The 11983-nt window shown below is 64.6% G+C and overlaps 1 protein-coding gene across 1 annotated transcript in view; it reads right to left on the bottom strand.

Moving 5' to 3' along the window:
• Nucleotides 1-11983, bottom strand: part of TPCN2 (two pore segment channel 2) — a 32813-nt gene that overhangs the window by 20536 nt on the left and 294 nt on the right. Inside the window, exons 2-7 of the mRNA XM_024749332.1 lie at nucleotides 7824-7888; nucleotides 7020-7096; nucleotides 6496-6673; nucleotides 5090-5206; nucleotides 531-637; nucleotides 131-203 (exon numbers count right to left, since the gene is read on the bottom strand). Of these exons, the coding sequence (XP_024605100.1) occupies nucleotides 131-203; nucleotides 531-637; nucleotides 5090-5206; nucleotides 6496-6673; nucleotides 7020-7096; nucleotides 7824-7888 (617 nt within the window). The remainder of the gene's footprint in view (nucleotides 1-130; nucleotides 204-530; nucleotides 638-5089; nucleotides 5207-6495; nucleotides 6674-7019; nucleotides 7097-7823; nucleotides 7889-11983) is intronic.

Genomic DNA, 11983 nt, shown 5'->3' on the forward strand with positions numbered 1-11983 from the left:
CAGCCTAACCTGGTCCCCATCTCTGCCTGCCGGAGAACGACCTGGCTGATTAACCCGGGGCGGTGCTGTCCGTCACCCCGCAGGCAGCCTGCGCGGCTGGGAACAGGGCAGGGAGCAGAGAGCACGGTACCTTCTCGCCGGGGAAGAGCAGCATTCCCAACATGGTGAAGAGGCACAGGTGGGCGGCCAGCAGCAGCCCAATGCTGCGGTGAGAGCGGCACTCAGCGCCGGGCGCGCAGGCTCCGGGACAGCTGACCTGGCCGCGCAGGGTCCTCCCCGCAGCCGAGGCCCTGGGCCAGGTGCCTGCTCCGCCCCAGACCTGCCGCCCTCCCGCCCAGGGTGTGTCCCAGGGGCCCGGGAGAGACAGTGTCCCAGGACAGAGCGGGGGGGTGGGGCTCAAAGCAAGGTCATTTAGGGGGCTGCCCTGAGTGTGAGACAGAGACCCCCAAACGCCCACCCACCGGCCTCCCCAGATCAGGGGAGGGGAGCCCCCGCCCCGCTCTGCCAGCCCACCTGACACCAGAGCCCACCTGGCCATCTCTGGCAGTGACCACCTGATGCACTTGAGCGTCTTCTTCATCATGGAGGAGTTCTGCATCAGGAAGAAGGGGCGCAGAAGCCGGCGCACCCGCACAGGCTGGAAGAGACCAGGACCCGGGACCCTGAGCACAGCCACTGCGGGCTGGCAGACGGCACGCGGGCCCAGAGGCCCGATGCTCTGCACGAGGACGGCCCCGGCCCCGGCTGTCTCCGGGCTCCCAGCGTGCCCGGCCTTGACCCCACAGGCTCAACACCCTTCCCGCTCCCTCCCGGGGCCCAGCTCGGAACCCCAGCCCCCAGACCTGCCAGCACCGGGGAAGGGGGGCGACCAGCGTGCCTCTCCGGCACCCAGCTCCTACTCTGGCGGCGGCCGGGCGCCCTGCAGGTGTCTGTGAAACTGGCTGTCCTGCTCTCTGGGGGCTCCTCAGGCCTCCTCTCCGCAGCCCCCAGCCCCTCTGCTCGGCTCCGGGCCTCAGCCTCCAGCACAGGTGCACAGAAACCGAACGGGAACCCCACACCTCCACTCACACACACACGTGAACACACACACACACACTCCTTCCTCTCCTCCCTCCTGTCACAGTCAAACAGCCCTCCTCCTGTGCTCAGGACCCCGGCCCCTCAGAGGCTCCCCTCAGGGGCCCTTCCTCCCTCCCCCACGTGGACACAAACACCACGTGTTTCCACAACCTGCCACTCGCAACCAAAACGACACTTGCCCCTTTGTTCACCCGTTTCCCGCTCCCACCCCAGCCAATCTGTCCTCCTGTCCAAGGGCAGGGGACCCACCTGCGGTGACCGCCAGGCCTCTGAGCCCAAGGTCACCTCCCATCCTCCTGCCAGGATTGGCAGCTGCCCCGCCCTGCGCCCCGGCCGCCTTCTCTGTGCCCGACCATGCGCTGGATGCCCTGCGCCCCCTCCTCCCCGCCCTCTGGCCTCACGCCTCAGGGAACATGTCCGTCCTTGCGATTTTAAGGGTCACAACACATTCAATCTCCAACCCAAGCTCTCAACTCCAGACGCGTCCTAATGGAGGTCTTGTCTCAGAAACCAGAGGCTGATAAGAGTCGCCTCCCGGCCCAGCCCTCCGGGGCTGCCTGGAGGCCCAGGGCACCCACCCCTCCCCGTCCCACTGGCCCACTGGCCGCTGCACTCGGCACTGCCATCCCCGCCCCCCCCCACCCGCTCAGCAGGCTGCTCGCACCAGGCCCTTCCGTCTGGCCGTCAGTGCCACCTCCAGCGCTGCATGGGCGACCTTCCTTCTCGCCACTCGCCTCGATATCCCCCCGCCCCCGCACACATCTGGTGCTTCCTGGTACCGTCAGCCCCTCTCACAACAGAACGAGGCCCCGCCAGCAGCAGCGCACAGTAGGCCCTCAGAATGTCTGCAGCGTGAGCATCCCAAGGACTCACTCGGCCTCCCCAGGCTGCACTCGCCCTCAGAAGGGGCCCCGGCTGCCGACAGGACTGAGAAGGAAGAAGGAAACAGCGGTGAACGGGCGAGGCTCAGGGGTCTGCCCCACTCCCAGGCTGAGGGACCAGGGCCCCAGCTCACCCACGACCCACTCGCTACCCCTGGGCGAAAGCTCCAGTCTCGGGGCCCATATCGGGAGTCTTTTAGCCCGTCCCCCAGGCTGAGCAGGAGCTAGAGGTCCAGCCGCATCCACTCCCCGGGTGCTGGGCCCTCGCCTGTAGTCAGACACAGACCAGAGCACGGCTTCTTCCAGAGGCAATCACCCCGCCCAACCCAACCCACCGAGGGCCTTCCCGATGGCTGGGGCCACATCACTGCCACGGATGCAGGGAACACATGTGAAGGGTGGGAAGACGTTCCCACGTGACCTGCCTGCAAGGAGAGCCAGCCCAGTGCCAGCTAAGCCCCTGGCGAGGCTTAAATCACACTGAGAATCACAGCCTAGGCCTCTGAGCCTTTAGAAAGAAGCTACCAACTAATCCGCAGAGAACTAGTCTCTTATGAGAAACAGCCATGGCAGTCATGAGTACAGCCTATCAGCTGACCAGTAGACCATGTGACCTGGCCCTCCAGCCACAAGGCTGGGGAAGCAGGACTCCATCAGGTGCAAAAGGACAGGGAAGACCAGACTGGAGGTCAGAGGCCCCGGTCCTCCTGCAGGCCCAAGGCCGGGGGAGCTCTTGAAGCCCAGCAGCTGGCCACGGAGAAGCACCCTGGGCCTGGTGTGCAGATGGCTCTGGGTGATGGGCCAGTCCCAGCCAGAAGTGGATGGCGTGTGGTGTTACAACCTCCACGGGAAAGTCCCCTAGCGACGGGCCCACAGGGGGAGCTTTACAGAGGGCGGGGTCCACCCTGTACGGACCAGAAAGGTAATGACTCCCAGGGGGTCAGGGCCATGGAAAGAACAGCCTGGGCGTCTGGGGATGAGACCGTCCGAGAGGACACGTGTGGGTGGGCAGAGAGTGCCCCCACCACGAGGCAGCAGGAGGAGGCTTTCTGGACAGGTGACACGTCTGTGGACGTCCTCAGCCTCTCCCCTGGCCACCCCGCACCGATCTCCACAGGCCCCAGGCAAAGTGGCCACAGAGCAGGGACAGGGGTGACGCCCGGGGCCAACCACATGGACCCCCCCACCCAGGCCACTACTGGGGGCCCACCCTGCCAGAAGCAGAGCCCAGAGCCGGCCCCCAGTCGGCCCCCGCGGGGACCCACCAGCCCCTCCCCAAGCAAGGCCCTCAGCTGTCCTCAGCGGACATGCAGGTGGGGGTTATGGGCTCTGCCTGCCCTGCCCTCCATGCCTCTCCCTGGACCACTGTTTGAGCCTCAGGACCAATGCTGCATCCAACCTGGGCACAGCCCACAGCTCCCACCGGCCTTACCATGGCCCTACCCCGAAGCAGCTGGCCTGTGGGAGGGCCTGGTAGCCCTGAGGCGGGGCCGGGGGTGGGGGGGGCGGTGAGGGGGATAGCCCTTCGTGGGGTGGGAAAACCAGCAGAGGCTCTGAGCACTAGGACAATATGGGAGCACCGACACCACTCCCCACCCCACAATCCCGGGCCCTGCTGGTCCGGAAGCATCCGCTCCCGAGATGCTTCTACCAGGGACGCACGCTGGGCCCACTGGGCTGGACCACAACTGTTCATGAAAAGAGGGTTGGGGGCCAGTGCGGGCAAAAAAGCTCCGATTACCAAGGACAGATTGGGATGTTGCTGCCCAGAGGGGCAGGGAGGTCTGCGTCCAACATGAAAAATTATCACCAAACTCCAGTAATAAATAGCCAGGATCACCGAGGACCCAGGCCCCTCGGGAAGGAAAGTCTGGGTCCCCGTAAAAGGGGACCCAAGGCATGTGGGGCTGGGGCGGGGGGCAGCTGGGCTCCTGGGCCACTAACCGCACAAGGCCTGCGGGTCTTCATGGCCAATTACACAGACACAAGTTTGTATCCAGCAGTGGCCCCTTTCCCCCTCCTCTTCCTAATCTCACGCAAGGCCCCTTGGTGTGCTGAGGTTCACAATCCAGCCTTAAGGTGACAAGTGCTCAGGTGACATGAGACGGTCACTCAGAAGTAGGGCCGGCGGTGGTTAGGCTGGTGTCTGTCCGCTTTCTGGGGGTGGGTGAGGGCCTCCTCCTTGGTACGAAGATGGCAGCACCTTCTCGGGGAGAAGCATGTGCTGGGGCGCTCCTACAGGGCCACGGCGGAGGCACGGGGGCTGCAGGGGGCACTGCACCATCCACCGCCCTGCAGCCCTGCTGTGAGCTGGGCCAGGACCCGCCACTGACACCTCTCCTTCATCGGCCACCCCTGCCTAGCGGGAAGGAGGCGGAAGGCACGGGCTGGGGACCCGCTGTCTCCCGTCACCTTGATTGTCCCGCCGGCAGCACCCAGGGCGTCCAGTATCCCCCTCCTCTGGCACCCCCAGAACCAGCATCGTGGTCGCGCCTCCTGGAGGAGCCAGCACCCCGTCCCCAGCGGGCAGGGTCCCAGCCCTCGGAGCCCCTCCCCTGAGCTTCCAGGTTCCATAACCCCAATCTCCTTCCTTTCCTCCCCTAGCCCCAGGTTAGGGGGCCAGGGCGGTTGCCGCCTGCAGGTCTGTGCTCGCCGGGCCCCCTTCTCGATTTCTTGCTCACTCATCCCCCGTCTGAGGCCCGATGTTAAATTCTCTTGACTAAAGCACCTGATGGGTGCTTCCCCAACCAGCCCTGATGGCTCAGGATGGCCCCCAGCTCTGCTCTATCAAATCACAGGGCGATGCTTCTGGGCGTTCGGGGGGAACAAAGATGCTGTCGTCAGCAAGGCTGGGGGCTGCCAGCTCGGCTGAGGCAGGGCAGGAACCCCGGAACTCGCCCCCAGGGCCCTGCGCCTCCCCCAGGCCTCAGTGTCTTCATCTCCAAGATGAGGACAAAGCTCCCTGGCCCGTGGGTGACTGACGTGCTCTGGAGGGCAGGCAGAGCCGGGCAGGTGGGCCAGATGGATGCAGGGCCTCGGGACTCCCGCCCACCGTTCCCCTGGGCAGCTGCGTCCCCCCAACCCCCAGAGCTCCCCGCCGCCCCCCTCAGAGTCGCCTCGCCACCTACCTCTTGACAAATGAGGCTCAGCGACACGGTCCAGTCCACGAGAGACACGAGCAGCACCACGAGGTAGGCCAGCAGCCAGGGGTTCTTCCGAAACTGGGCCCACCCGACCAGGTAGCTCTGCAAGAGGGACGCGGCTGAGCCGGGGGGTGGCCACACAGACCCCGCCGGGCAGTCAATCTGAGGCCTGTGATGCACGCGGGCGCTAGGCAGCCTCGGCGAGCAGCACGGTCCCCGCGGGACTCACAGCAGGAAGCTGAGCCACGGTCAGAAGGGCCACGGTCCTCGCCCAGCCTGCGGGTGACCCCGGGCAGCCCGTGACCCCGGGCTCCGCACCGACCGGCTGCACCCGTGTCCTCACGGGTAGCGGGGTCCCTGCCTGTCCTGCCTACCCAACCACCACTGTAGCTTGTGCCTAGGAATCGTTCCGGAAACGCCTAGGAATCTGACCAGATGCGCAGGGAACGTGCCTTGGGAAGGCGGGAGTTCGTCACCTGTTCGGCGCACCTAACTGCCCTTTCCCATCACTGACTCCCGCCGGAGGTCACAGCTTGCAGATAAAACACGTGCTCTCTCTCACCTTTCGAGACTTCCCAAATGGACCAACCATTCCAAACAGGCTGATGAGAACTTCTACCCAGTCTCAGTTCCAGTTTAAAAGCCCCCAGACCTCCTAAGCACATTATAGGCTAAAAAGGAAGAAATAAGAAGCTGCTTGGGCCCTCAGTCTCACACACACACACACACACACACACACACACACACACACACACACACACACACGCATCAACGCCCACCCACGTCCCTCCCCATGAGGGGGTGCCCTGCAGGCAGGGTGTGGACGTGCACGTGGGCCGGGGCGGGAGCAGCGGAATCGCTGTTGTTTGTCGGAAGTGACAGAAGGCGTGGCCAGTGGTACACCCTGCGTCTCAATGGGAAGTCACTACAGCTCTGAAGCCCTGACACAGCTCTGCTCACGCAAGCAAGGCGGGGCCCACCTCCAGCTTCTAGAAGGACCTGCGTCAGGAAGCCAGAGCTGCACACGGCGGGGGGTGGGACAGCAGCCCTTCCCCTCCGGGCTTCTCCTCTGTCAGGGCGGGAGCGTAGGCCATGGAGAGACGCCCGGTCCCCTCTTGTTCAGCGGGGGTCCCTCCCCACAGAGGCACTGCCGGACCCTCGGCCACTCTTTCCCGGGGTCCCGCAAGGCTGTGCGCCCCCGATGGCTCGGCTGTCCCCCATCTGTGGTCTGGGAGGGGGGAGAGCCGTCCAGGAGGCAGCCTAGGCCTCTGCTCCGTGGCGCACAGTGGGACAGGCAGCTTGCTCCAGGAGCGCGGAAAGTAAACCCAGGAAGCAGCAGCCGGGCCGGGAGGGCGCGGGTCCCAACCTCAGCACCTGTGCAGCCCCCTCACCTTCACGGAGACGTCAGCCGCGAAGACCAGCAAGCAGAGTGCCTCGACGCCCTCGGTCAGGCCGCAGGGCGGCTCCCAGGGGGCCGGGCGGTAGCGCACGTCAGAGGTGCTGGTGAGTGACGAGGGGGTCTCGATAAAAGCCAAAGCCAGGATCAAGAAAATGGTGAAGCTCAGAGTCCTGGAAAAGGGACCGAAACTGGTCAAAAGGCAAAAGAACCAGCCACACTCCGGGGCCAAAGAAGCAGAGGAGCAGGCGGGATGCCGGGAAGGGTCCAAAGGCCGGAGCCCACACTTCCTGCTCCGTGGCCACTCGTGTGTGTGGTCAGATAACACGTATCGGCACACAACTCAATTGCCGTGGCTGGCCGGAAGGTTCTGGAAAGGAACCCTCACCACAGAGGGGCCGGGCTCTGCTCCGATAAGGAGGGGAGATGGCGGGGAGGGGAGCCTGCCTGCCCCCCGGAGACCAGCCCCCTCCCCAGGCCCGGCTGCGGGAGCCCCGCAGAGCGTGCATGCACTCTCACCACTGGCTCGTACTGGAGTAGTACCGTCGGTACAGCCACAGAGACCTGGCGTCCACGCGGTGGTTGATGGAGCGATACTGGAAGTGAAGGTCATGCGGGGCACGTGAGGGTTCCCTCCGTGCCACACAGCACAGCCAGCCCCGTGCAGGGCACCCCTCTCACCCACGACAGGCCCGAGGTGGGGACACAGGCTGGGGATCGCAGGGTCCACCTCCACTCAGTACAGGGACGAGGGGCTCGTCGGGACCCAGCAGGGTCAGACCCTCCCAAGCTGTAAGGTTTCCCCAGGGCCGGTAGGTGGACGGACACTTGCTGGCTGGACGCACAGCTGTGCCCTGTCTGTGAGGCTCTCCCCTCCTCTGTGCAAGGCTGACCCCACCCCACCTCAGCTGTGTCACCATGCAGGACGCCCCCAGCCTCATCCCCCAAGCGGGGCACTGGTGGCTTCTACAGTCTCTTTCCCTAATTAAGCCTGTGTGTCGTCTGCAGGCAGGGGAAGGTCTTGCCACCTTTGGGCATCTTTCACGGGACCGAGATCAGGGCAGCACACGACAGGCCCTCGGCAGGTGGTGAATCAGTGAAATGAGGGACGAGGGACACAGAAGAGCACCCAGCACATGTCTCCTTAAGGGGGACTCGAGGGGACCATGCCCCAAAGCCCAGTCATCGCAGCCACAATGACCACACGGCCCAGCAACCACAGCCCTGGCCCCAGGATGGCAGGAGTGAAGGGGCCAGTGGGGCAGCCATCGTGCAGTCCCCACGAGCCCCGGGGACAAGCCGCCGGGAGCAGGCGCTGCCCACCTGGATGGCGTCTTCGATGAACACCACAGCCTGGTCCAAACACAGATCCCGCCTGGCCACGGCACCTGCGGGCAGAGGGGACACGTAGGGTGGGGAGGGGCCTCGGGAGGCGCTCGTCCACTACAGGGCCACCAAGAGCAAGGCAAGAACCCAGCTGCATCCTTTCCAAGGCTCTGGAACAGATGCCTCTTGCCCAGCAGCGTGTGTGCACACCCACAGGGCAGGACCCCCAAGGGCTGGGCCCCAGGTGGGGCAGGGTCTGAGCACGGGCTCCGGGCCCAGAGGAACAGCAGCTCCCACGGTTCCCACCCCCTGGGGTGGAGTGGCAGAGGGCACAAAGCAGCCAGTGGGTCGGAACCAGGCTCAGGGGGCTCAGACCCCGGCTCCGCACCTACTGGCTCAAAGGCTGAGGGCCGTGGGCTTAAGCTCACTGTGCCCATCTCCCCCTGTCAAATGGGGGTGTTAACAGCCACACAGCTCGGCCCCCAATGCAAGCGCAGGACCCCCCAGGGCCGGCCCGGCACACAGAACGTGCTCACAGTCACCCTTCTGCCCCGTCCCAGCACCAGACTCCAGGTGACCTTTGTCAGGACGCTGCACCCCAGCTTACGCGACAGTAAGATGGGGCAGCGCTACCGGCCTACCCCCTCACCAAACAAGATCACAGATTTAACACTCACACAGGAAGATGATATCTAGAAGCTTGAGGCGCTGCGTGACCCTCCATCAAATACTCGGCACTAAGAAGGACCTTCTGAGGCCATCGTGGCCCTGCTTGTGTCACAGGCACAGGCACAGGGCCAGGCAACCGCAACCAAGACACCCCGAGGGTGGGAGGCGAGGGAACCTTCACCAACCAGGGACTGGGGTCCTCGGGGCCAGGGAGGCTGGGGTGGTGCAGGTTCCTGACTAGGAGGGGCCTTCAGGACAAGTCACATGGCTCAAACCTCTGGTGTGTCACCTTGGCCTAGGGTTCTGCCCACCGCGTGGTGGGCAGCTTTGCACAGAAGCCTGATGTAAAGGGCCAAGAAAGGCATGAGGAGCCGCAGCTCACAGGACAAAGGACCCCCCAGAGAGGCCCCGGAGAGGGCGCAGCCCAGGCCCCAGGGTGGGCAGAGCCGGCACACAGCCCCCAGCAGCTCCCAGATCCGGGCTTGGAAACGAGGTGAACAGGCCTGTCCCCATTTCTGTTGAAGATTCTACTTTCACATCTGCCCTTGAGCCCAGCAGCTGCCCAAACCACCCTTAACCAGTACCGAGAGATGCAGAGATGTCGAGGCCAGAGGCGGGGGAAGCCGGGCACCTGGGCAGGGCTCCGGGCCCCTGCCTGCCGACCCCAGGGACGCAGCTGCCGCTGTCCTCAGGGCCTGTGCCCACCGGGGACGTGGGGGACCCTGGACAGAGACAGGAGGCTGGACTCTGTCCTGTCTCCGCCATCACCTTGCTGTGTCACCCAGAAACAGCACCCTCCACCGTCTGGGCCGCAGATTCCTCCCGTGGGCGACCTCCATGCTCACGCGAGGGGCCGGAAAATTCTCCCACGGAGGCTCTGAGGGTGGCGACTGCCTGCTTCCCCTGGAAGCACCCGGGAACGCTGTGATGTGAAGGCACCCTGTTTTGTTCCCTGCTGTACCCACAGAGCCCAGGACGGCGTGGGGCTCGGCACACAGCAGCCCACAAGTCCCACTGATCGACTGAGTGAACAGCCTGGGAGGGCAGGGTGGTCTGAGGGGCCGCAAGAGGCCCCACGTCACCAAATCCCCGGGTGAGAATGGGACTCAGCCTGGAGAGATCCAACGAGACAAGCCTCCTGGATAAGCAGAGACAGGCAGCCAGGGCCCCCAGAGCTCGCTCCAGGACCAGGACTGGGTGCAGCGGAAGGGGCTCCCTCTGGCCACCCGGCCCTCAAGGCACAAACCTCAGGAAAGCCATCCCCCACCGCTCTGCGGCCCCGACACCAGCCTCCCTTCCCCATCCTGCGGTGGCCGGAGGGATCCTGTCACAAACCCTCAGATGGCAACCACAGCTTTCCGTGGGTCCCCACTGCTCCAGGAGAAAGTCCACACTCCACCCCCAGCCCGGCAGCTCTGGGGCACACCCCGCCCGCCTGCCCGCCTCCTCCCCTGCTGCTTCCTCCACCCTGTGCCCTCTGCACCACTCACCCTGAACGTGGCTCCGCCAAGGCCAAGCTCTCCAAAGCCTCCCAGGCTGTCGGCCCTACCAGGAACACTGTCCCCCAGCTTGGCGTCTAGGGACTCATTGCCTCAGGTGGCGATCAGCTGTCAGCGCCCCCCCCCCAACCACTGTAGAATGTCGGAGCACAGAGGACATGGGTGCTCGAACACCTCAGCCCTGCACTGGTCCCCCCCCCCCAAGCCTGCCCTCCCCAACATCCCAGAATAAACCCGACTCCCGCTCTGGCTCCAGCCCCTGCCCACTCCCCACTACCTGGGTGGGGTCCTGACTAGCTGCCTCTGTGACCCTGGACAAGCCCCTGACCCTCTCTGTGCCTCAGTTCCTGCGGGCCCTACACAACAGGACTGATGGGCAGGCGGAATGGGTTACTGTAGCTAAAGTGCTATGCACGGTAAGCTCTTCATAAACATTTGCTATTACTGCTATTCTCAAAGCCCCTTCTATGGCACAGTGACCCCTTGTCCTCTGACTTTTCCATAACCAGTAAGAGGGTAATTCCCTGACCAGGAACAGGAAGAAAAAATGATTATCCCCACCCTGTGGTCACGGCCCATGAGGTGGGGCTGGGTCTGGACCTGACCACCGGGCCCACTGGGGTCCACGGAGCACCCAGCAGCAGCCCTCACCCACCCTTGTCGGTAGGAGAGTCCAGCTGCAGACAGGTGGACCCTGAGCTCAGGACCCCATCCAGGAGCCCCGCACGGGAGCTGGGCAGAAACTGAATGAGGGTCTGCAGAGCCTGGCTGGACAGCCTGACCAGGGAAATCCAGAACACAGAGTGTCCTGTCCATGTTCTCAGAAGCCCCCACCAAGGCCACGGCGTCGGGACAAAAAGCCGGCCCCAGGGTCCCCCTTCACCAGCCACACTGCCTGCCCCGGCTCCTGTCCCTAGGGTGGGTCTCACCTGTCCTCCATGCACTCTCCCGGGGCTGGACCTGCAGTGATCAGGGTTCTCCGCCCAGAATGGCCATCAGCACTGACGTGCACCAGCTCTGCCACCTGGCCGGGCACCTGGACTCTCTCTGAATCCTCACAACGCCCCGACCACCCCCCTTTTATTGAGACTCAGAAAGGTTAGGCAACCTGCCAAGGTCACACAGCCGGGAAGTGGCCTCCCGGCGCAAAGGCTGCATCCCCAGAATGCCACCATGTCCAGGGTCCCGGGAGGTCTTGCACGGACTGGACGGAGAGCTTTCCCAGGACAGCCTCTGAGATGGGCAGGTGGGCGTGTTTTCCATCTCCTGCCAGGGACCCGCCCCAATAATCCCAGGACAGGCACACACTGCGGACCCCTCCCCAACAGAGGAGGAAAGTGAGCCCAGAGACAGAAGGTGGCCTGGAAGGAGCACCCAGTGTGGGTGCCTGCAGCGGCTGAGACAGATCCCAGGTCTATGTTCTTGGACAGGTCCTGGACACTCTCTGGGCCTCAGTTTCCCCCTCTGCAAAACGAGGCTGAGGCCCTTCCATCCCTAACCCAGCACCCAGTGCCCTTGGGGTCGGCCAGGGACAGAAGGATTTCACCCTCCCCGCCCTCCTTGGGTTTCAGCAATCTCTCTGCGGGTAAACAGGAAGAGGAGGATAGAGCTGCAGAAAAGGAAGTAAGGAAGCCGCCCCGGTCTGGGGAGGCCTGCCCCAAGCCGACGCTGAAGGAGGAGCCTCACAATTCACTCCCAGCTGGGTTCGAATCCCACCTCGGCCACTTCCTGGCTGTGTGACCTTGGGTAGGGGAACGCCCCTCTCTGTGCCTCACTTTCCCCCGTAAGAACTGGGGAAAACGGAAGTGCTTCCTCCTAGGAATCACCAAGGTGATCCACGGAAAGCACGAGGCCCCGGGCGCTCCGGAGGGGGCTGCAGGGGGCTGGCTGCCCCTGGGCTGGGCGAGGCGTCTCAGCCCGACCGGTCGGAGGCAGGGCGCGACCCCGCAGAATCGGGCTGAAGCCCGCGCCCTGCCCAGGGCCGGGGTC

This window comes from Neophocaena asiaeorientalis, unplaced genomic scaffold, assembly GCF_003031525.2.
Source record: "Neophocaena asiaeorientalis asiaeorientalis breed wild unplaced genomic scaffold, Neophocaena_asiaeorientalis_V1.1 scaffold43, whole genome shotgun sequence".
Lineage (NCBI taxonomy): Eukaryota > Metazoa > Chordata > Mammalia > Artiodactyla > Phocoenidae > Neophocaena > Neophocaena asiaeorientalis.